At 46.5% G+C, this 23454-nt stretch overlaps 1 protein-coding gene across 1 annotated transcript; it reads left to right on the forward strand.

Annotated features, from left to right (window-relative positions):
- Positions 1-17299: 17299 nt before the first annotated feature.
- On the forward strand, positions 17300-21357 carry Mycn (MYCN proto-oncogene, bHLH transcription factor). The gene is made up of 2 exons (XM_055622846.1): positions 17300-18152; positions 20165-21357. Exons 1-2 carry the CDS (start codon positions 17372-17374, stop codon positions 20764-20766), a joined length of 1383 nt encoding a protein of 460 aa, XP_055478821.1. The 5' UTR covers positions 17300-17371; the 3' UTR covers positions 20767-21357.
- Positions 21358-23454: the final 2097 nt, after the last annotated feature.

Consider the following 23454-nt stretch of genomic DNA (forward strand, 5'->3'; position numbering starts at 1 on the left):
ACATACATACATACATACATACATACATACATACATACATACATACATACTACAAAATAAATAAGAGCAATATTTTTTTAAAAAATAGACGTAAACAGATCTAATTAAGATACGTCTCAGGGCCCATATGTTTCAAGTGTCTGTTGATGCTTGCAATTGGCTTAATTTAAAATCCAGTACTCAGCTGGGGCTATGGCTATGATACAGTCGATAGAGTGTTTGTCTAGCAGTGTGAAGCCTTAGGTTTCATTCCCAATGCTGAATGAATGAACAAGGTGGTACTTGCCTGTAATCCTAACACTTGAGAGACAGAGGCATAAGGCTTAAAGCTACCCTCTACTACACAGACAGTTCAAAGCTAGCTCAGGTTACATGGAACTCTGCTTCAAAAAGGGAGACAGAGAGACAGAGAGAGAGAGATGACAATCACGTTGAAAGTACAAATTCTCTATAAGATAATGAAGCAGGAGAATGCGAGTTCAGGTTTAACAAGTCACTGTTTCTAAAAGCAAATAGATACACAAGTAAACACTCCCCCTGTAGAGAGTTTTTAAGGAAGTCAAGCTGTGGAATTTGATTGAAAGTTTCCGCATGACATCTGAGTTTCTCATCTCTGAAGTACAGCAGATAATAGACAGCGGGTGGGGAAATAACCCAAATGAGACAATTTAAAGGAGTAGGAATGGACTGATGTAGTTTTGTGGGATTAACACTCTCTAGTTACAAGTGACTTTGTTTATGTAATAGTGAGCAACGAGGTCTGCCAATCATACATACAATGAGGGAAGAGCCATTACTGTCCCAGGATTTTGGCATCTCCAGGATCTTCAGGTCTTCTCTGCAAATTAGGCTTTCCTTTCACATCTTTACAAGGTAGCCTCTCGGGACCTCCTTGCAGAGGATCGGACCCTGCCTGTCTTCAGCGGCTTTCAGGAACCTTGATGAAAGTCTTCATGACCCCCCTTGCTCTTGCATCATCAAAGCCTCCAAAACAGTCTCTTGTGAAAGACCTTTGCCAACCTGTGCTGAAAACTCAAGGTGCGCCCTGATCTCCCGGACCATGATGTAGAGGACATTGTGGCTCTGAGGCTAACCCTGGGTATCATTTTTTTCTAGGTGTTTTTTTTTTGTTGTTGTTGTTGTTTTTTTGTTTGTTTGTTTGGTTTTGGTTTTGGTTATGATTTGCTTTGTTTTGAGCAAAGAAGCATTCTCAGTTTGGACTCTCTCCTTTGAAATATATTTATGTTTTCAAAATTAGAGCATCATATGGGTAGGATCTTGTCCTTGGGGCACTTTTCCCATGGTACAGTAAAGAGTTTAAAATTTCACTTCAATGGTAATAATCTCTTCAACAAACAGAGCTTCTTTATCCGCCCCCTCCTTGCCTGCAATCTTACACTTCCTCACACTCCTTTCCTCATCAAGTTGTACATTTTCACATCTTTCTGCTCTCTCTTATTGCAGGATTGAGAAAGAGTAGTGAGCAGTAACCATGCCACAGCTGGAATGTTATGCTGTCCTCACATAATTTTCCTCTGCCAAAATATGTTGTCCCTTATTTTTTAAACCAGTTTCCTTCAAATTCTCAGGACACAGAGTGAAACCATAGTCTTTTCTAGAATACAAAGTGAATGTCCTATAGTCCATTCATTCATGACAGGGTTCTTGTTGCTCCCTCTCATGAGCTGAGTTTCTATTCTTTGCTTTTCTCTTGGCATTTCAGTCTTTTGAACTTTCACTATGGTAGCTCATTAAGCTCTACTTACAGCATTCTAAAGTTTCTCTAGGCAACATCTCCAAACTCCACATTCCTCCTATAGACCAAAGGCCTATGCGTAGGTTTTTTTTTTTTTATAGTAACAGCCTCACTTCTCAGCACCAACTTTCTCTATTACTCACTTTTCTAGTTGTTGTGATCAGAAAAGACCCAACTTAAGGAAAGTAAGACTGGTTTGGGCTTACAGTTCTAAAACATCCAGTCTAGCTTGTTCACGCATATTTTCCAATCTTTCTGTTCTCTTTTGTTGCAGAATTGATAACGAAGAGAGAGTGCTAGGAAAGATATGGCAAAGAGAGCATGAGATGTCTCTTCACACTTCATCCTCAATCTGAAAGCAGAGAGATGAGTTCTGCTGTTCAACTCCCTTTCTCCTTCTTATATGGTCCACTGTCCCAGCCCATCAATGCTGCTGCCCACATATGGGAAGGACCATCCATATTCTGTAGAAACACTCTAACAGACACATTCAGAAGTGCATTCCCATGGTGGTCCTAAATGTATTCAAGTTGTTAATGAGGATTTAAGAACAGGGTTTTGTACTGGGCAGGTGCCTGCAGCTTCTCTTGGCGGGCATAGAATGTTGTCAGCTCTATCTTCTGGGGGTCTCCCTTGCAGATTCAGTTTTCCTCTCACAGTCTCATGTATCCAACTATTGCAGTTACTTGCAGAGATTCTAACCCCACAGGACACTTCCCAGTTGCTCGGTCTTTCCTTCAAATCATAGCAGAAGCTGCCATGACCTCATCACACTTGCATTCTGTGTGCCTACAAAAGTGGCCATGTGGATCACATCCAGGTCTGCCTTCAGAACAAGCTGCGTGTCAGCCCACTTGAATTATATAGCCTTGGCTGACGTGGCCTCTGAGTGGTTTGTAGGCTGACCACAGACAGATAAATCTTGAGGCAATGCTGGATTACTGGACTGCTTTGAATTCTTCTCTGTCACCCCTGGAAAACATAAAGACAAATCAACTCTGCCCCTGAGCTAATATAGTATGTTGGTTACTTTTCTATTGGTCTGACAAAATACCATGACCAAGGAAATTTATAAAAGAAAGCATCTAATGAGGGACTCACAGTTCCAGAGGGTTAGAATCCATGACTATCATGGTGAGGAACATGGCAGCAGGCAGGCTGGTATGGCAGTGGAGCAGCAGCTGAGAGTTTACAGGTAATACACAAACGTGAAGCAGGGGCAGATGGACAGAAACAGAGAGAGCTAACCTGGAATGGTGTGGGCTTTTGAACCTTCAAAGCCCACCCCCAATGAGAGAGTTCCTCCAACAAGGCCACACTTGTAATCCTCAAATAGTTCCACCAGCTGGTGAACCAAGCATTTAATAACTGAGCTTATGAGGCCATTCTCATTCAAACCTCATACATATGATTTCTGAGATGCTCTCAAGTTCTGTTGATGGTTTTATTTTGTTTTGGGTTTTTTTTTTTTTGGTTGGTTGTGTGTGTGTGTGTGTGTGTGTGTGTGTGTGTGTGTGTGTGTGTTTTGAGACAGGGTTTCTCTGTGCAGCCTTGGGTGTCCTGGACTTACTTTGTAGACCAGGCTGGCATTGAACTCACCGAGATCTGCCTCCTGAGTGATAGGATCAAGTTCTGCTTAAGGCCTCTTTTCATTAGCAACAGCAGCAACTACAAGATGCATGACTGTACCATGTCTGCTTCAACTCTTTCTGCTTTTGATGCTCTTTGGGCCCGCCTACAGGCAGCTGGTCATTCCTCTGTAGCACTCATATTTTGTTGTCTTGAAAGACCCTCTGCCTGAAAACAAATTGATCAGCTTTAAATTTGGCCTCCAGAAAAAGTCTTAGGGCATGGATGATATGACCTCGGGTTCTTTGCCACCTTGTAACAAGGATGGGCTCCATTCCAAACCCTAGTAAAGTCTACATTTCCATTTAGAACCTCATCAGCTCAACCTTTGCCATCCACATCCCTATGAGCTGTTCAGTGGTTTGAATGAGAATGTCCCCATAAGCTCGTATACTTAAATATTTGGTCCCCCATGGGTAACACTGTTTAGAAATGTTTAGGGGATGTGATCTTGACATAAGAAGCAGTCACTGGAAACAACCTAGATGTCCCTCAATGGAGGAATGGATATAGAAATTGTGGTACATCAACACAATGGATTATCAGCTATTAAATACAAGGAAATCATGAAATTTGAAGGCAAATGGATGGAACTAGAAGACATTATCCTGAGTGAGGTAACCCAGAAACAGAAAGACAGGCTGGGTATACACTCACTAATGAGCAGAGATTAGTCATATGATATAGTACAGCCATCTACAGACCTAAAGAATCTAAACACTAAGGAGGACTGGAGGGAGGATGCATAAATCTCATCTAGAATGGCAAACAGGACAGACACCAGAAGTGGTGGAAGAGCGGAAACAGGATGGGAGTCCACTATAGAGGGCCCTCTGAAAAGATTCACGCAGCAGGGGATCAAAAAGATCCTGAGACTCCGGGCCAAACTTTGGGCAGAATGCAGGGAGTCCTATGGAGGAAGTGAGGGGTGGGATTAGAGGGACATGGAGGGGACAGGAACTCCACAAGGAAACCAACAAAACTAAAAGATCTGAGCCCAGGGATTCCTGCAGAGACTGATGTACCAACAGAGGACCATGCATGGAGAGGACCTAGACTCCCTGCTCAGATGTAGCTGATTGGCAGTTCAGTCTCCATGTGGATCTCTGAGTAAGGGGACCAGGGGCTGCTTCTATCATGAACTCAGTTGACTGCTCTCTGATCACTTTCCCCTGATGATGCAGCCTTGCCAGGCCATGGAGGAAGAGGATCCAGGCAGTCCATATGAGACTTAACAAGCCATAGGCAGATGGCAATAGTGAAAAACTCCCCTTTTCCGGGGACTAAGGGAGGAAAGAGGGAGGGTGGGACTGGGGGAGTTGAGGGAGGGGCTTCAATCGGGATATATAGTGAATAAATTGTGAAAACATTTAGAAAAGAAAAAGGAGTAGTCACTGAGGGTGAGTTTTGAGAGTTTAACACCTTAGGCTGCTTCTAGTTTGATGTCTCTGTTTTGTGCTTGCATTTGAAGATGTGAGTTTTCAGTCTTCTGCCTTTGCCAACATGCCTCCTGTTTACTGCCATGTCTCTCATGATGGATTTATAACCCTCTGAAACTATAAGTTACATAAACTCCGTCTTCTGTATGTTGCCTTGGTCATGATATTTTTTCATAGCAGTAGAAATATAACCAATAAAGCCCCAACTAAAATCAACCGAAAGACTCACTCACCTCCACTACCCTCGACTCCCTCTAGTCAGATCTTCCAAGCATTTGCAAACTCGTCTCATAAACCCATTTCTCCACACCACAAGTGGCACAATCACTAACAGCTCTGCTTCTCAGCATTAGTGATTGGTGTCAGATTTCTGCCACATAAGAAAATGCCAGAGACAAGCAACTTTATAAAGAGAAAAGCTTATTTGGCTAATGGTGTCTGAGGCAGCAGTGGTGGTTTTGCCAACTGTGCTTTGAGATTGTGGAAATGCCAGAAGACAATGCTAGCATGTAGTAGCGTGCACTTCATAGATAGGGGGAAAAGGAGAAAGAGGAAAGGTCTGGGGGTCCAAAGCCACCTTTTAAATGACCCAAGAATCTCCTAAGATGCCTTATATTCTGAGCTTTTCAGCAGTGCCATCTAGGGATCATATCTTTAACACATAGTCATTTCAGAATAATTCAACCATAATACTCATGCTGAAATTTAATCCCTATTATGAGCTATTGAGAAGTAAAACTTATGGCCAGGTGGTAGTGGCACCTTGAGTCCCTGTCCTTGGGAGGCAGAGGCAAGTGGATCTCTGTGAGTTCAAGGGCCCAGACATCAAGAGCTACACAGAGAAACCCTGTCTCAAAACAAACAAACAATAACAGCAACAAAATAGAGCGAGTAGGTTGGGGGTATACTGAGAGAATGGAAATTGTGTGTGGTGGGGGCTTCTCTGGGACACAGGAGGCTCAGGGGGGTCTATGTAGGTATCCCTAGCTGAGATTCCTAGCAGCCGGGGATATGGAGTATGAAGTACATAAAACCTTCAACCCAAAATGTCTCCTGCCTATGAAAGCTGTAGAGATAAAGGTGGAACAGAGATTGAGGGAATGGCCAGTAAATGAGCAGCCAAACCTAAAACCTCCTATCCATGGGAGAGAGCCAACGCCTGACACTATTAATGATTCTCTGCCATGCTTACAGACAGGAGCCTAGCATAACTGTCTTCTGAGAGGCTCCACCCAGCAGCTGATGGAAACAGATACAGCAGAGGCCCATAGCTGAACAAGAGACAGAGCTCTGGGCGTCTTGTGGAAGAGTGGGGGGAAGGACTAAGGGAAGGACATCACAAGATGACCTACAGAGTAAACTAACCTAAGCCCGTAGGGTTTCACAGAGACTGAACTACCTACCAAAGAGCATGCATGGGCTGGACCTACGCCCACACACATATGTGGCAGATGTGCAGCTTGTATTTCTTGTTCCAGGTCTAAAATTACTTGGGTTCACGGACAAGGTAAGAAGGAGAAGTGCAGCTCAAGGAGAGGTTATGTCTAGAGGAAGGATTCCTAACATTTGTTTAAAACAGAACCATTGTGGAAGGATCATGTGGTCCTGGCTCAGTTCTTCTGGGACAGACTTCTTGGTGTCCATGCTGGAGTACCAGCGCTGGAAGAAAGGGCAGCAGCCAGAACTTGCTGAGTGACTAGTATAAACAAATCAGGGTTTTGTTTTGTTTTTTGAGACAGAGTTTCTCTGTGTAGCCTTGGCTGTCTAGGCCTCGCTTTATAGACCAGGCTGGCCTCAAGCTCACAGCAATCCTCCTGACTCTGACTCCCTGAGTGCTGAGATTAAAGGTGTATACCACCACACCTGGCTAAATTAGGGTTTTGATCCATGCCACTGATCAAAATACTGATTTAAAAATGAAGAAATGAGGGCTAAGTGGTGTGAGTCTTACCTGACATCTAGTCTGTGCAAAGTCCTGGGTTTTATCTCTAGAACTAAAAACAGATAAACAAATACATGACACAAAAGTAAGCTGTGCTGATCCAGGATGTCATGGCTGGATTCGTCCCATCCTTTGCTTCCACTGTGTGGGAAGACACAGGAGCAGGAGGCAGAGGGCTCCAAGTGTTCAGAACTGTGGGTCTGGTTAAGGGAGCTACGTGTTCATGAACCTGATGGCACAGGCAACAGAGGATTAAGATTTGGGAGAAGAGACAGCAAGGCTGGAGAAGGAAGACTGCATCTCTTTTAGAAGAGCCTTGGGCTGAACTCTGAAGAAAGAATTTGAATAAGCAGAGAAGAAAGAGAATGGATTCCTGGGCCAGAAGCAGCAATTTCTGGAAATGAACTGACAGAATCACGGATATTTATCATCAATCATGATCTAACCTCAGAAAACAACTGAAAGGCCCCCAGGCAGGTTCTAACAATTCCACCCAGTTTCTTCTGAGGGCCAGGGTCAACCCTGAAGTGAAGGGGTCTATAGCCAACCTAACGGGAAAGGAAATCAGCAAGAAGCTTTGGGTGGGATTGGACATCTAACATGCCAAGCACTGAAGGAGAAGCTCTGAAAATAGCAGCAGGCAAAACTGAACAGGCCAAGATCCTGCAAAGGCTCTAGGAAATAATCCCATAGAAATAAAGGTGGAGGAATGCTGCTCCTCCCAGGAAGAAAAGATTGGAGGGTCAGATCTGGAGTCGGAATTCCTTGTAGCCCCCCAGCTGAGACTGGCACCCAGAACACAGACCTAGGGGAAGTCTAATACCCTCCACACATACATGGAGCCTGCAGAGCCAACCCCCACATGAACACACACACACACAGACACACACACACACACACACACACACACACAGTGCTGCTAGTCTCCAAGAACATTTTTATCTTCAAGAGAATGGAGGATACAGAAATTCCAACCCTCCAACAAAATTACCATCCATCCACTTAGCTTTCCATAGTGCAAAATAGTTACTCCGCTTGTCTCTAACATTTAGAGAATGCTTCACTTATGTGTTCACTGTGTGGGGGAGGGGAGTATCTTTTGAAGCTGTCATCCAAGAAACAGACAGTCCTTGAGTACTTGCTGGACTCTCCCAGTTTTAAATCAGTAGCACCAGTAGCACTGAATGAAGATAAGGCTTGAGAGGTTTTGTCGATATTACTTATTTTTATTATAGTGTAATTCCGTTCATTCTCTGGAGGCTGGATGGCGGGGTCTATGAAATAAGTTGATACTAGTTCAAGTCAAGAAGATGGGCTTGCAGTTTACTATGTTCTTGCAAGAATCACAAGATCTAAATATGAGCATCCCAAAACCCAGTGAAGTTCTGAAGTGGTACAGACCCTTCCCAGGGGAGAGAAGAAGGAGGCAACTTGGTAGAGAATAAATGATAGGTGGGGGAACAAGAGGATGAATGGGCCTGTACAATGTTGGAGTGAATGTGGTGTTCCAGTTATGTAACCCAGTGTCCCCCTCATTCCAGGAAAGAGGTCCAGGACAATTTAACTCATCCAGAAGGATCTTGCCTAAGACAGGTAAAAGGGATTCAGAGAAAGCTTTTCTATGCTTCGGTGCTAAGAGATGGGAGGGTAGGGAAACACCACAAAGATGAAAAGGTCGTTTCTTACTGAAAATTGCTCGGCAAGCCAAATGTCACATTTTAGAGTGTCCTGTCCTCAACCCAATGTACTCTAAAGAGATACTTGCGTATCTCCCCAAGAAGTTGTAATTTCCCCAGGCGCATCATGCTAGGGTAAGAAAAAGCCTTGGGCCCTGGTTCCAGCCAGAGAGGAAGCCTGTCTTCAAGGAATTGATTTCACAGGACTCACATAGTTCTTATAAATTGTTAGACCACCTCGCCAGAGACACTGGAGCTGAAACAATGATGCACCTGTGACGAGTGAAAGGACATTGACTAAGACTCTCTCACAAATACCTGTTTCCTTCCATTTAATCCTAAACCTGTCAGAACCTCAAAGAGGAACTAGGGGCTGGTAGCGGAAGGACACTAGACTTCTTTATCTATTCCTCTTCTGACATGATCACATTGAATACATTATTACTGAGCTGTGACACTGGCCTAGTAAGGACAAGTAGCCAAATCTTGCTTGTTAAGGGTTGCCTTATAACTAAGGTTAGAACCAGCAGTGAAAATGGGGTTACCAATACAACCTTTCACCCACTCATTCACTCCTTGACTACACTCTCTCAATGATGGCTTTGAAATTTTCCTCTGACTTCCAATGACAAAATATATGCGCCTAGTTTGGGGTACATTATATACTTTATTCAGCAGGTGGTCAGGATAACAACAAATCTGGTCAAGAAAATGTAGACTTAAGGGTGAATTTAGGCTTTGCAAAGGGATCCTTTACTTCCCATAAATGATTATGCAACTAATTTTTTACAATTAAATTTACAGGAGCTGGAGAGAGATGGTGCATTCTGTTCTTGAAGAGGACCCAGGTTCAGTTCCCTATACCCTCATTAGATGGCCCTTTTCTGGCCTTCATGAGCCCTTGCACACATGTAGCATAAACCCATAGACAAAGACACTCACATAACTAAATATTTTTTAAATAACTTTTAAAATTAAATTTACTACTAATCCCACCATTGTTAAAAGATTACATCAAGAGAAAAGTACCCACCCCTACCCACCAAGGTCTAATTTTATTCTATTCAAAAAATAAAACAAAAAATGCACCTTAGGGTAGAATAGGTTTATTTTAGCTCACAACTGCATGTTACAGTTCAATACAGCTGGGCAGTCAAAGGCAGCAGGAAGTTCAGACAGCTGGTACACCCACAGTCAAGAACAGAGAGAGAATGAACGCATGCATGCTTGCTGCTCAGTTCACCGTCTCCACTCTTACACAATTCAAGACCCAGTCCCAGAGAACGGTGCCACCCACAGTGGGCTAGGCCTTTCCACATCAGTTAAGGCAATCACTCACAGACATGCCCACAGGCCAACCTGATCTAGACAATCTCCCATCCAGACTCCCTTTCCAGACTAGGTTGTGTCAAGTTGATAATTAATCTAACCATCACAGGTATTATAGATAGGTGTAAATACACATACATTTCAAATGCCAGACACATTGACCCATGCTTTGCTCCTTTACTTTTTAATTTTAATTATATTTACTTATTTTGGCTATGTTGCAAGGGTCTGTGAGTGCCATGGTATGCACGTGGAGGTCAGAGCACAACTTGCAGGAATTATTTCTCTTTCCAACACGTAGTACGTGTAGCATGTTATCCTTTTAGTAACTGTATATTAGATTTCTTGATGTAGTTCTTTTTAAATATAATAATATTGTTGTTGTTATTTCTATGGGATCCCCTGGAATTAGAGTTACAGGCAGTTTAAAGGTGCCAGGTCCTCTGGAAGAGCAGCCAAGTGGCCAAGTGATCCTAACTGCTGAGCCATCTCTCCAGCCCCTACTCATGCTGTTTTATTTAGGTGGTGTGTATCCCAACAAATCCATTACAAGTTGTTTGTTTGTTTGTTTGTTGTTGTTTTATTTTGTTTTGTTTTTTTAAACTGCATTTAAAGCCCTTAACCTTGGCTGGGAGAAGCTTAGTAATGGAGCCTGTATTTACTCAGCATGAAGAAGACCCTTGGGTCTAATTCCTGCCATCAAAAAAATGTATGTATGATATATAGATACATATACACTTAAAAACACATAAGTATAACTCAAAATCTAGCAAACACCGTAGTCTGGCAACACAGCGCAGTACGGAGTATCTGCTGCTTATCCCCGAGGCTGTCATGCTTACTAGGAGTGCCGCTCGTTACCTCTGCCCACCATTGTGAAGAGTACTGCACCTTATATTGCTGGCCTGAGAAAAAATTACTAATGGAGGAGATGGGGGCATCACTCATGCTACAGCATGCCCGTGGTGGTCAAATTTGTGGGAGTTGCTTCTCCTTTCTACCATGTAGCTCCCAGGCAATGCAACTCAGGTTGCTACCCTTGGTAGCAAATACCTTTACCCAATATACCATCATGCTGGCTCTAGTGTGTTTGAGTGTGGGGTTGGGGAGGGGGTGGGAAAGAGTTAAGAAGGAAGGTGGGACTAGGTGGGGGGGAGGGGGGAGTGTAGTGTGTGTGTTTGTGTATGTTTGTCTTTGTTTTGAGATTTTGCTACACCATCCAGGCTAGCCTTCAACGCATTATACATAACCTAGGCTGGTTAAGTTAGTTAGCTCAGGATGACATCAAATTTGCAAATCTTTGGACCCAGCCTCTCTAGTGCTAGGATTATAGGCAACATACCTAGCTTGTTGATAGGCACTGAGAAGTCTTACAGTGGCTTTGCTGTTGACAACCTTGAAACAGTCCATATTCTTGGTGCTCTCTCTAAGCCCCCAGAGTATGTCTCAGTGTGTTGACCATGCTAGCCTCAAATTTACAGAGATCTACCTAACTCTGCCTCCCTAATGCTGAGTGTTGGGATTAAAGGTATATGCCAATAACCCAGACTCGGTTTGCTTTTGTTTTGTTTGGGGTTTTAGTTTGTTTGTTTCTTTGAGACAGGATCTAACTATAGACACCACATTAGCCTTAAATTTGTGAATCCTCCCAATCCTCCCTCTCAAGTGCTGAAGTTTTTTTTTTTTTTTAAACTACTTTACATTACATATTTATTTATTTTGTTAGGAGATCATAGGACAACTTTAAGTAGTTGATTCTCTTCTCCCACCATGTAGGAACCCAGGTATAACAGTAGCCAGGCTTGGCTGCAAGTTCCCTTACCCACTGAGCCCTGTCCTCTCTCTCTCTGTCTTTCTTTGTTTTATTTTTTGAGACAGGGTTTCCCTGTGTAACAGTCCAGGCTGGCCTTGAACTCACTTTGTAGATCAGGCTGATCTCAAACTCATAGAGATCTACCTGCCTCTTCCTCCCAAGGGCTGGGACTAAAGGCGTGCGTCATCACATCTGGCTAACCCTGTCTTTATTATCTCTTATTGGGTGGAGAGAATTCTAGACAATGAAATTCCTTCTACTTTGGCAGCAGAAGCATCAATGGTATATAAAAGTGTTCCTCTCTCCCACACTCCAGCTTCACCACCATTTTGAGCCCAGCATTGCTAGACCCAAATTGTTAATCTCCTTGAGATTTAATTTGCATTGTCCTGGCCTCTGGTGAAGCTTCACATCTTCTCATGTTTGTGTTAAATTAGCATTTCATATTTGGCAAATTACTATTCATATCCTGGAACCAGATTTCTCTCTGGCTGTTTCCCACTCCCCTACCCCTATTCAGTTTATAGGAGTCCTCCATACACAAGGAATATAATCTTTGCCTCTGAGGGCACCCAGGAAGTGCCATCCCAAATATGACATTTTGAATGCTGATTAATTCAAGGACAATCGAGCAGTATGCAAGTGTGGGCATAGTTTGTTCTGTGTACACCTTACCTACATGAAGACATCCTCCAAAGGGAACTCAGTTGTTCTGAATCTACTCTCTAGGTTTCTTATCTCCAAGTCAAGATTAACTCTGTAAGACACCTAGCCAAGTCAGACTCGCCCTGATCTACTCTGTGGGCCACGTCCAGACAGCACTAATAATACCTGAGACTTTATCGGTCTGAGAAGACAGCTTTACTAGCCTGTGTCTTATTTCCTCCGCTTCCCAGAACCCTTGGTAGGTCAGGATGCTACACAAGCTTCAGCCATTTGACCTTTCTTGAAGCCTCATATTCTGTAAGAGTCCCATACATTCATGTGTAATTAAGTGTACTTTCTACTATTAATCTGTCTTCTTTGTTTTACTTTTTGCAATCATATCTTAAATCTGGCCTGTCTTCATATTTTACTCTTTTTATTTGTGTGTACGATGCAGAATGTCAATTTTATCTATTTCTTCTCTTCTTCCTCTATTTTTCATACAATGCTTTCTTCCTCCTTACCCCGCCTCCAACAATTTTTTAAAAATTAAGTCAATTAATCTCCAGGATTCTTTTTAAGTATGCATATATATTGACCTATGTGTCAGTAAATGCTCATGGAGATCAGAGGACATTTTCAGGAGTCAATTCTCTCTTTCAACCACATGCACAGGTCCTGAAGACTGAACTCAGGTCATCAGGCAAGCGCCTAACTTACTACCTGAGCCATTTTACCAGCCTAATCCCAGGAATTTTTTAAACTGTAAGCAAAATTTACAGCACTTTTTGTTTTCTTGGGCCTGGGTCTTGTGGTATAGTTCAGGCTGACTTCAAATTCCCAGTCTTTCTGCCTCAGCCCCAGGAGTGCTGGAATACAGGATCACAAGGGGAAGCTAGGATCCAGTAAGATGGTCCTAGGAGAAAGCTTGAGAGTGGATGAAGTTGTAGGTTGACTAACCAGTCATGGATTAAGTCCTCCGGATTTGTGTACCTGTGTGCTATAGTTAAAAAAAAAAAAAAAAAGATTAAAACAATTTCCCTCCATCTTCTTATTTATAAACCAGATCCACTCTCTAATTGTTAAAAAGGAGCCATCCCTGTTAGGTGTGAGTTCCCTCCTTGACGTAGGTGAGATCATGAAGCTGTCATCATGACCCACACTGAGTCTCAAGATGTGAACAAAGTCTTGGCTTTGAAGCCAGCCAAAGATTCCTTTCATTTGAGTGTGTCCCTTGGAATCTTGGACTGGGCCAACATTTGTTTGTAAGAGGAGTAGCTGGGCTTCTCAGCAAATCCACCAAGAATGGGTATTAGGTAATTTTTCTCCATGCACAGTCTTTTATCTTTCTACCTGCCGATGAAGGCACCAATAAATACTTGCTGACTTTTATCATTCTGCTAGCCTTCAGATTCAGACTTGCTGGTAATTTCAGTAATTGCTGGTTTGCATTAAGAGCAGGAGATTAGAGATTAAGGTCCAGGGAAGATAAACGATTTGCTCAGAGGCATGCAGAGTAAGTAACCAGGTCACTGTCTCCCTGTCCCCTCCTTTCTGAAATATCTTATCAGAGTGAAGAGCACAGGTGTGTTGAGAGATTTTTATCCCTACTACCTGGGCCATCTGGCCTACTTTCACAGTCCTCTGCCACTTGAAGGAGTTCTAGTAGGCAGGTCTAAGTGTCCTTTATGTTTCTGAGGCTGAGGTTCCAAAGAAAATTCTGGAAGCTACATGTGGCACAGACCTGTAGTCCTAGAATCTGGGTGATAGCAAGAGGATCGGGAGTGCATAGAATTCAAGACAATCTTGGATTCCCTCTCAAAAACAAACAGAACTCCCTCCCTCAAAAAAAAAAAAAAAAAGGCAACAAAAAAGAAGATTCTGGAGTCAAACCTATCTCTCTCCTGCTGTGTCACTAATAAACAAAACTAACCTGCCAGATCTGGCTGCCTAAAGGGTTCCCTTTCAATGAAACCCACCTTCGTCAACACCCAGGAGCACTTACCATAGGACCCCTGCTGTGTATGTATAATTACAAACGGAGGCAAAGGTTTCAGTAGAGCCTGCACCTTGGGAGGGCTCGGTTTGGAAGAGGCCAGGGGTGTGGAAATGAGGGTGTTAAAGGCTTTTGCAAAGGTAATGGGTTTTACATATGTGAGCCCAATAAAGGATCTTGGAAGGGTGGCTTCCCCTCATTCATGGGCTATTTCCTAGAACCTGGCTTGGTCCCCCAAAATATGTAGGCATTCCGGGACAGATGAGAAAACCTTCACACATGCTAATATACAGCATTTTGACCTAGGCATTCTCTTCCTCCTCGGTGGAGGTGAATAAGGGGTGTCATTTCCAATTTAGAGCGAAATGGAGAAGCTTCCCCACAAACAAGCTTAAGGAAATGTTTTGGGGTTTTGTTTTGGGGGGTAAATAAAATCCCACTAAGAATGTGGTGGTGAAAGTAGCTCCACAGGAGACCCAGGTCACTCCTGGAAAGTCGCGGGGGGGGGGGGGGGGGAGACAGGAGCTATTATTTTAACCCCATCATTTCAGAAACAGACCTTTAAGAATATTTGCCTGAACAGAAGTGAGACACTGTGGGATGGGAGGGAGGGAAATAATGCCCACGGTGCGAACGAAGAATACATGCACCGTGCTCTAGATTTAATAAGATGTCGCGCGCGCTCTCAGTTAACGCCACATCGTAAGTAAGGCAAATGGGACACAAAGGACGGGCTGATGGTGGCTTTCCTTGACGCCACTGTCAGTACGAACTCAAGGTTTACAGAGCGGCGGTTTAGGCGACTGTAGTTCGTCCTGTTGGCACCGAACGCGGCGGTCCGGAATTTCGGAAAGGCGAGTTGGTAACGGTGGGGACAGCGTCAGGGGACGCTCCTCCACGCGTTTCACAATCCCTTCCGCGGTAGCGAGGATTCGCTAACTGTCTCGCGGGGGTGGCCCCACTCGGGCTCGGAGGCCGGGCGGTGCAGCTCCGCTTTCTGCTGCGTCTCCGCGAGGTGTCGCCTTCGGCCGAAGAAAGCGGTAAGGCGCCACCCTCGTAGCCCGCACTTATTTATTTTCAAACAAGGGGGGCGCCCCTTCCTTTCAGTTTGAAACTAGAAACCTCCTGCGGTCTCGTACCTACGTGGGCGCGTCCTCGGCCTCTCATTTTGCACTCCGGTCGCCTTTTTTAAGATCACACACGAACAGCCCCTCTGCCAGGCCTTGTTCCACTTTGGTCTGGAGCACGGCTTGCACGCAAAAAAAAAAAAAAAAAAAATGCAGTAGGGCAGAGGCCGGGGCAGAAATCTTTAAAAAAAAAAAAAAAAAAAAAAAAGGCAAAGTAATGCCCAGGCTTCTGGGGTGGGTGCTGCGCAGCGTCGCTCGGCGCGCAGCTGGCTCGCTGAGCGCGTCGGGTGCAAGCCCGGGGGTCCAAAAGGGCGGGAGGAGCACGCCCCGGGTTTCCCAGCTTTGCAGCCTGCAGTCTGGAAAAAAAAAAAAAAAAAAAAGGAAAGCAAATGGCTTTTGGCGCGAAAGGCTTTGGCGCCTCCCCTGATTTTTATGGAAATCAAGAGGGCGGGCTTAAGCCGCTTGCCTCCGCTTTTCTCCCTCCCCCTCGTCTGCGCCACAGCCCCCTTCTCTCCCCGCCCCCCGGGTGTGTCAGATTTTTTCAGTTAATAATATCCCCCGAGCTTCAAAGCGCAGCCAGTGACAGTCATCTGTCTGGACGCTCTGGGTGGATGCGGGGGGCTCCTGGGAACTGGGTTGGAGCTGAGCGAGCGCTAGCCAGGCGTAAGCGCGCACACACTGCAGCCGCCCGAGGACAACCCCCTCCCGCCGCCGCCCCCTCAGCCCACCCGGAGACCCTAGCACCGAGTCGCCTCCGGATCCCCGGCAGTCTGCGGGAGGTAAGAAGCGGCACTTGCAAAGCTCCGAGCGCCCGGGGAACGGCGGAGCGCTGCGGCTAGGCAAGCCCCTGGACGCGGCTTTGCACACCGCGCCCAAATATGCCAAGGGGAGGGGGGTGCGACACACCGCGTCTGCTTCCGAAACAAAACCATCTGGGGGTTTTCCCTGAAAAGCCAATTCAGCACCCGAAGGCACCCTGGCTGGAAGAGACCCGCCCTAATCCTTTTTACACAGCCCTGGCCCAGGCAGAGAAATAGCTTTAGCGAGGAGAAATTTCGCCCGGCTCCACAGGATTTGTCTGAGTGTGAGCTGACTGCGAGCCGGTGCGTCCCCACCCCAAGCTGGGGATCTCCAAAAGGTGCCGCGGGGAAGGAGGGAAAAGGGGTTAGGCGAAACTAGGGTGCTTGAGTAATAATGTAGGTCACGGCTGCTCCAGCTTTGGAGACGCGATTCTCTCCGGCGACCCTCATCGCGCCGGCGTCCCTGCACCATTCCGAGGAATGGGGTTCAGCCTCTTTTCTCTGGAAGAGGTTGGGGGCTCCAAAGGGAGGGGATTGGAAAGGGTCAAAATAAGGAACAGGCGATGGTTACCAAAATTGAGGTTCTGAGCGGAGGAGGCTTGTATACACAAGTGCCTGTTGTTGGTCTGTCTGGAGGAAGGCCCTTAATAATTAATAAAGTTTCCTGAACCCCGTTAGCGTTTGCGCTCCGGTGGTCGCATTTCTGCAAAGGGGGAAGGAAAGGTACGCCAATCCCATGCCCAGTAGCTGGGCTGGAGGGCAGGGACTTCCTTTTTGCAGCTGGTCCTGCACTGGTGCAAGTGGGGCTGTCGCTGTCGTTAGAGCTGGGCTCTGCAGCTGGAACAGCCCCCTCCGCCAGGCAGTGCCTTGCGTGAATGGAACGGCAGTTTCCAAAGTTGCAGAGCCCCAGCACCCGCTGCATCTGCAAGCCCCCTCCCACCCGAGTCTTAGACAGCTTGTACACAGAAGGAGGGAGTGGAGGGCAGGCTCAACTTCCTTTGCCTTCCAGAGCTGTGGGAAGCTTGCAGGAGAGACTGGGGGCACCCACGGCCAGTCCCCACCAACCCACCCCCTCCGGCTCACTCTCACTCGGTCTGTCTTGCTGGTTGTAGTGTTGGAGGTCGGCGCGACTCTGTGCCTCCCACGGGAAGGAAGCACTCCCTCGTATTGAAAAAGAGCGGAGAGGAGAGTCGTCCGTCGCCGCCCGGGAGGCGAACCGATGCCCAGCTGCACCGCGACCACCATGCCGGGGATGATCTGCAAGAACCCAGACCTCGAATTTGACTCGCTGCAGCCCTGCTTCTACCCGGACGAAGATGACTTCTACTTCGGCGGTCCCGACTCGACCCCACCGGGAGAGGACATCTGGAAGAAGTTTGAGCTGCTACCCACGCCCCCGTTGTCGCCCAGCCGCGCCTTCCCAGAGCACAGCCCGGAGCCCTCGAATTGGGCCACGGAGATGCTCCTGCCGGAGGCCGACCTGTGGGGCAACCCGGCCGAGGAGGATGCTTTCGGCCTGGGGGGACTGGGTGGCCTCACTCCTAACCCGGTCATCCTTCAGGACTGTATGTGGAGCGGCTTCTCTGCCCGGGAGAAGCTGGAGCGCGCGGTCAACGAGAAGCTGCAGCACGGCCACGGGCCCCCGGGCGCCGGCTCAGCCTGCCCGGCTGCTGGAGTAGGTGGCAGCAGCCCCGGGGGCCGTGCCCTTGGGTCGGCGAGTGCTGGCCGCACCGTGGCCGCCCTGCCTACCGATCTCTCCCATACGGCTGCCGAGTGCGTGGACCCTGCCGTGGTCTTCCCCTTCCCGGTGAACAAGCGTGAGTCGGCGTCGGTGCCCGCTCCCCCTGCCAGTGCCCCGGCGGCCAGCGCTGCGGTCTCTGGTGTGTCTGCTCCAGCTGCTGCCCCGGTGGCCGCTCCTGCTCGTGCCGGCGGCCGTCCAGCCATCGGTGGAGAACACAAGGCCCTCAGCACCTCCGGAGAGGACACCTTGAGCGACTCAGGTAAAGACTGGAGCCAGGGTCCTTGCGGCCTCCTTGGGAACAAGGGTGGGTGGTGCTGCGGTCCCTTTGTTATCTAGATTCGTGCCGGTGGTCCTATTCTGCTCACTTCTCCCGGGGCTGGAGATGCCAGCTACACCTTCCCTTTAATTTGCTCTGTCCTCTTCTTCGGGAATCCTTGCCCTAGACTAGCCCTCACCGTGGGAAAAGTTAGTGGCCAGCCCAGTCAAGATGAGGGGTCGGAAAGCTACCTGGGTGGAGGAAACCTGTTAGTGGGTTGGAAAGGTCCCTCTAGACCAGGTCAGGGAATGGGAAAGATTGCCCAAAGGACGAGGGCTGTGCACAACCCCACTTCCAAAAGTTACGAAAATGTCTGGCTCCCATTCCTTTTTTTTTTTTTTTTTTTTTTTTTTCTTCTGAAGGACTCTGGGTCCTCCGTGGGTGGTAGGCTGTTTGCACTTGGTGCGTGGCCAGCAGGCGGCGTTGTGCCTGACGCAAGTCAGGCCAAGGATCAGAAACACTGGGGGTGGTGGGGCCACCCCTCCCTCCAGTTCAGCAACTGGCAGCAAGTGCATTAGTGGTTGCGTACATTTTCAGGGAACCTCTTTCCGGTTTTGAGTGAGCGCTGGTCCAGTTGTGTTTCCTAGCTGGAATTTCTGACCTAATTGAGCTGAGCTGTGTTCCTTAACCCAGTGCCCTTGAAGGTTGAGGGCGGGTCCCTTCAGGCTGCCCCTCCTTAGGAGTGCACCCACCCTGGAAGGATTGATTGGTTCTATTGTATGCGTTTATTTGGGTCTTTTTCAGAAGGGAAGGGTTAAAAAAGAAATCTTTTTTTTTTTCCCTTGGCTGTGAAAGTACCTACCACACCTCACCCAAATCCTGTGTGCTCTTGTCCTTTGAGCTTTAGCTAGCCCTCCTGTTAGACCTTGAAAGCCAGTGTTTCCACGATGCCAAAGAATAAGAAGTCTAAATTTCCTCCTGGGCTGAGGAAGGATCTTTCTGAGGCTCCTGGGAGGAAACTTGGTGATAAGCCTGCACTTTGAAAGAGCTCTGTCCCTTTAATGTCTGTGCCTTGACAGCTTTCGGTTAGGAAGCAGTTCCTTCCAACAGCTGTCTTCTTGGCTGAAAACCAAAACACTGGCTTAAAGGGACCCACTGACTGGAGCAGCCTAACATTTGAGCTTTAGAAGAAACCTCACGCAATTGTTCAGCTTTCCGGTCCTTGCTAGATCAAGCTGAAGATGTGTTTTGGTTTTCATGCTTGCATTTTTTTTTTTTTTTTAAAGCCATAATTTTCTCTCCTAGCCTGGCAGCGTACAAGGAAGTCAGGGCACCCGGATGCTACTTGCTTTTTGTTGTTGCTGGAGCACTGCTCCTGTTGCGATATGTAGCTACTGTGGATTAGAGCTTTATGATTGAGATTTGATCCCCCGCCAAGATGAAAAACTGCTTGCTCTGTACAACTCAAATGTTCGCACAAGGTTGTTGTCGTAGTGAATGAAATTGTTCCTAGAGTTTAAGGATGGAAGCATCAGACCCAGCCATGTGTTTTACCAAATGAGGAGCCTGCAGTCTGAAGGGTGGCTGTGGAAGTGTGCATAAATAAATCCACGGGCAGACTGGCTGGTGATTATGCTAAAAGCTCCTATTACGGAGCATCTGTCGCCAAGTCTACATAGTGTCTGCCAAACTCAGGCGCTCTGCGGTGTTACCCCCATTGAATAGCTGAGGAAACTGAGGATGAGGGAGCTTAAGTGACCTTCTTCAGAACCCTACCAACAATGGTTCAGTTCTGGCTCAAGCTGGGCTTCCTCGAGTTTCTGCCAAATGCTCAAAGTTTTTGGTCTTACTTTTGAAAATAGAAGTTTGGGGAAGAAAAAGAAGGTGTGTGTGTGTACACATCTTGCCTGAATTGTGATCTATTTATTTATTTCAGCGAAGCAACTGGGTCCTGTCCCCAGAGTTATATGTTAATTGTATAATGTTTAACCTGAAAATATTTTTTTCCCTCAAAGATGATGAAGATGAGGAGGAGGAAGACGAGGAGGAGGAAATCGATGTGGTCACGGTGGAGAAGAGACGGTCCTCTAACAACAAGGCTGTCACCACTTTCACCATCACCGTGCGCCCCAAGACCTCCGCTCTGGGCCTGGGTCGAGCACAGCCTGGCGAGCTGATCCTCAAGCGCTGTGTCCCCATCCATCAGCAACACAACTACGCCGCACCCTCACCCTACGTGGAGAGCGAGGACGCACCACCACAGAAAAAGATCAAGAGCGAGGCCTCTCCACGCCCGCTCAAAAGTGTTGTCCCAGCGAAAGCTAAGAACTTGAGCCCCCGAAACTCAGACTCGGAGGACAGCGAGCGTCGCCGCAACCACAACATCCTGGAGCGCCAGCGCCGCAACGACCTGCGCTCCAGCTTCCTGACGCTCAGGGACCATGTGCCTGAGCTGGTGAAAAACGAGAAGGCCGCCAAGGTGGTCATCTTGAAAAAGGCCACCGAGTACGTCCACGCCCTGCAGGCCAACGAGCACCAGCTCCTGCTGGAAAAGGAGAAACTGCAGGCGAGACAGCAGCAGTTGCTAAAGAAGATAGAACACGCACGGACTTGCTAAACGTTTCTCACACGGACAGTCACTGCCACTTTGCACATTTTGATTTTTTTTTTTTTTTTTTTTAAACAAACATTGTGTTGACATTAAGAATGTTGGTTTACTTTCAAATCGGTCCCCTGTCGAGTTTGGATCTGGCTAGGGGGCAGGACACGGGGTTCTGCCATGACCTTGGAAAAAAACTGAGTTATGGGATGCTGGGTGGCTTGTTTTCCTCCTCCATATCACCTGGTGACAGCCTTGGAAGTTCGGGACAGTTGGGAGCTTCAGGAGGCTGTGAAGTCACCTTGTTCCGGTCCAAGTTTCCAAACAGTCATTCCTTCTTTTTTTACAATGGTGCTTAAGTTCCAACAGATGCCACAGAAAGGGGGCTTGGCATTTGATGCCCCTGGGAACACTTGTGTAAATACCATTGATACACCCGCCTTTTGTCTACGTCCTGGGTAATGAGAGGTGGCTCTTACGGCCAGTATTAGACTGGAAGTCCACACCTAAGTACTGCAAGAATACCTCAATGTTTGAGGAGCATGTTTTGTATACAAATATGTTGTTAATCTGTTATGTACTAATTCCTACACGGCCTGTATACTTTAGTATGACGCTGATACATAACTAAATTTGATACTTATATTTTCGTATGAAAATGAGTTGTGGAAGTTTTGAGTAGATATTACTTTATCACTTTTTGAACTAAGAAACTTTTGTAAAGAAATTTTACTATATATATATAAATATATATATATTCCTTTTTTTTTTTTTTTTTCCTAGCCTGTTTCTTCCTTGTTACTGTATTTGTTCATGTTTGGTGCATAGAACTGGGTAAAAAAATGACAAAGTTCTGTGTTTAATTTCTTCAAAATGTATATATTTAGTGCTGCACCTTAGAGCACTTTGAAATACCTCATGTTTATGAAAATAAATAGCAATTAAATGATGCAAGTCAATGTTTTTTGTTTTTTGTTTTTTTCCTAGCTAGGCTTCAACTTTCCTCTCTTTGAATAGCAATTGTAAATAGTCCATTCCTTCCTAGGTCTTTTTAACCTTGTGGAATCCTGGTTGGGGGGAGGGTACTAGTCCCTCTTGGTAGAGGGAATGAATGGGCTTGTGGCTTCTGCAGATTAGAATCAGCTATTTTAGTAAGAATTCAATAGGTGTTAAACACCTATTTCTAGTTTGTTTCTTTGTGTGTTGAGTGTGCCCACAATGTTATATCCCCTGGAACTGGAGATAAAGGTTAAGAAACACTGCAAAAATGGCAAGTGACTTTAACCCCTGAACCATCTCTGCGGACCATCTGTTTTTCAAGGCTTCAGGTTCTCCAGCACAGCCTGACTGGAGCTGAAAAGGTACTTGCAGTCCTGGTCCTCTTGCCTTCCTCTCTCAAATTCTGGGATTAAGGTTGTGTGCCAACCCTGTCAGTTACTCAGTTTACCTGTATTTTACATAAATACTAGTCCCATTGATAGGCATTTTACATTTTCCCGGGAGAAGCTGAATGTGGTAGCATGTCTGCCTACAGAGGCAAGAAGAACCATCCGGTACTCAGAACAGCAAGCTTCTACACTGAGCTCAAGACTGCAGTGACAAGAGAAAGAGAGCTAGAACCAGTGCAAGATTCTGGGCTAAGCACTGTACTGAAATAGGATGGATGTGATCTTCAATAATCTCAGCCAGATTCACCAGCCTCATGGCTGCAGATCCCAAAGGAGATCCCTGGAGATCAAGGAGGGGAAGGGAAGTTGTCTATTGCTCCACTAGGGTCACTGGGTGGTATTTGCGGGTGTTCACCAACCATGAAGACAGCTGAAACTAAAGGGGTGGAAGAGGCTCCAGTCTGAGAAGTTTCTGGAAGTCTCTGAAGGAGGTCGTGTGGACCTCACCACCTCTCACTTTGAAATTCAGACATCTATTTCTCTTTGTGGTAACAGGCTACACACAGGGTTTTCCTATGGTTTCATTCATTGCAGGTTTTTTGTTTTGTTTTGAGACAAGGTTTCTCTGTAGCCCTGGCTGTCCTGGACTCCTTTTTGTAGACCAGGCTGGCCTCAAACTCGGATCTCCCTACCTCTGCCTCCCCAAGTGCTGGGAGCACAGGTGTGCGCCACCATGCCTGGCTTCATTGAAGGCTTTTAACTTCAAGTTGGGGGTGGGTGGGAGTCTTGCTTTACAGAAAGATAAAGCCTCAAAAGCTAAACAGCTTTACTCCTGTGGCTACACTGTCAGGGGCAGGGATTCTGCTGAATAGGTCCTTGGCCAGGCAGGTGTGAGCTTAGCCATGGAGGTCCTTATTCGGGGTGACAGCTACACACAGTTTTACAGTTGCTGTGGGGTTGGTACTCTCTAGCCTCTCTGATGATTGAAAATTGGGCAAAATGCCCTTACCAGTCCTGACTAGTTGCCACTCCCAGACTAGGAAATAACCCTCCTATTCAAAAGACCTCTGCCCTGCATCTTACAGGCACCCAAGTCACAAGCTCGCCACCTCACCAGTATATCCAGGAGCCAAGTGAAAGGTAAATGGCCTCAGATTAATTGAACACCTGAGAGCCTTGAAGCCCACCTCAGTTGACCGAATTGCTCTGGGTACGCCAAAGGAGGCCCCAGAGTGTGACAGGTGAGTGAGAAATCCAGCATGTAAAAAGAAACACAACAGAGGCTATTGAGCCAAACGAAATGCCTACCATATTCTCG

Source organism: Psammomys obesus, unplaced genomic scaffold (genome assembly GCF_907164565.1).
Source record: "Psammomys obesus unplaced genomic scaffold, mPsaObe1.curated_primary_1811, whole genome shotgun sequence".
Lineage (NCBI taxonomy): Eukaryota > Metazoa > Chordata > Mammalia > Rodentia > Muridae > Psammomys > Psammomys obesus.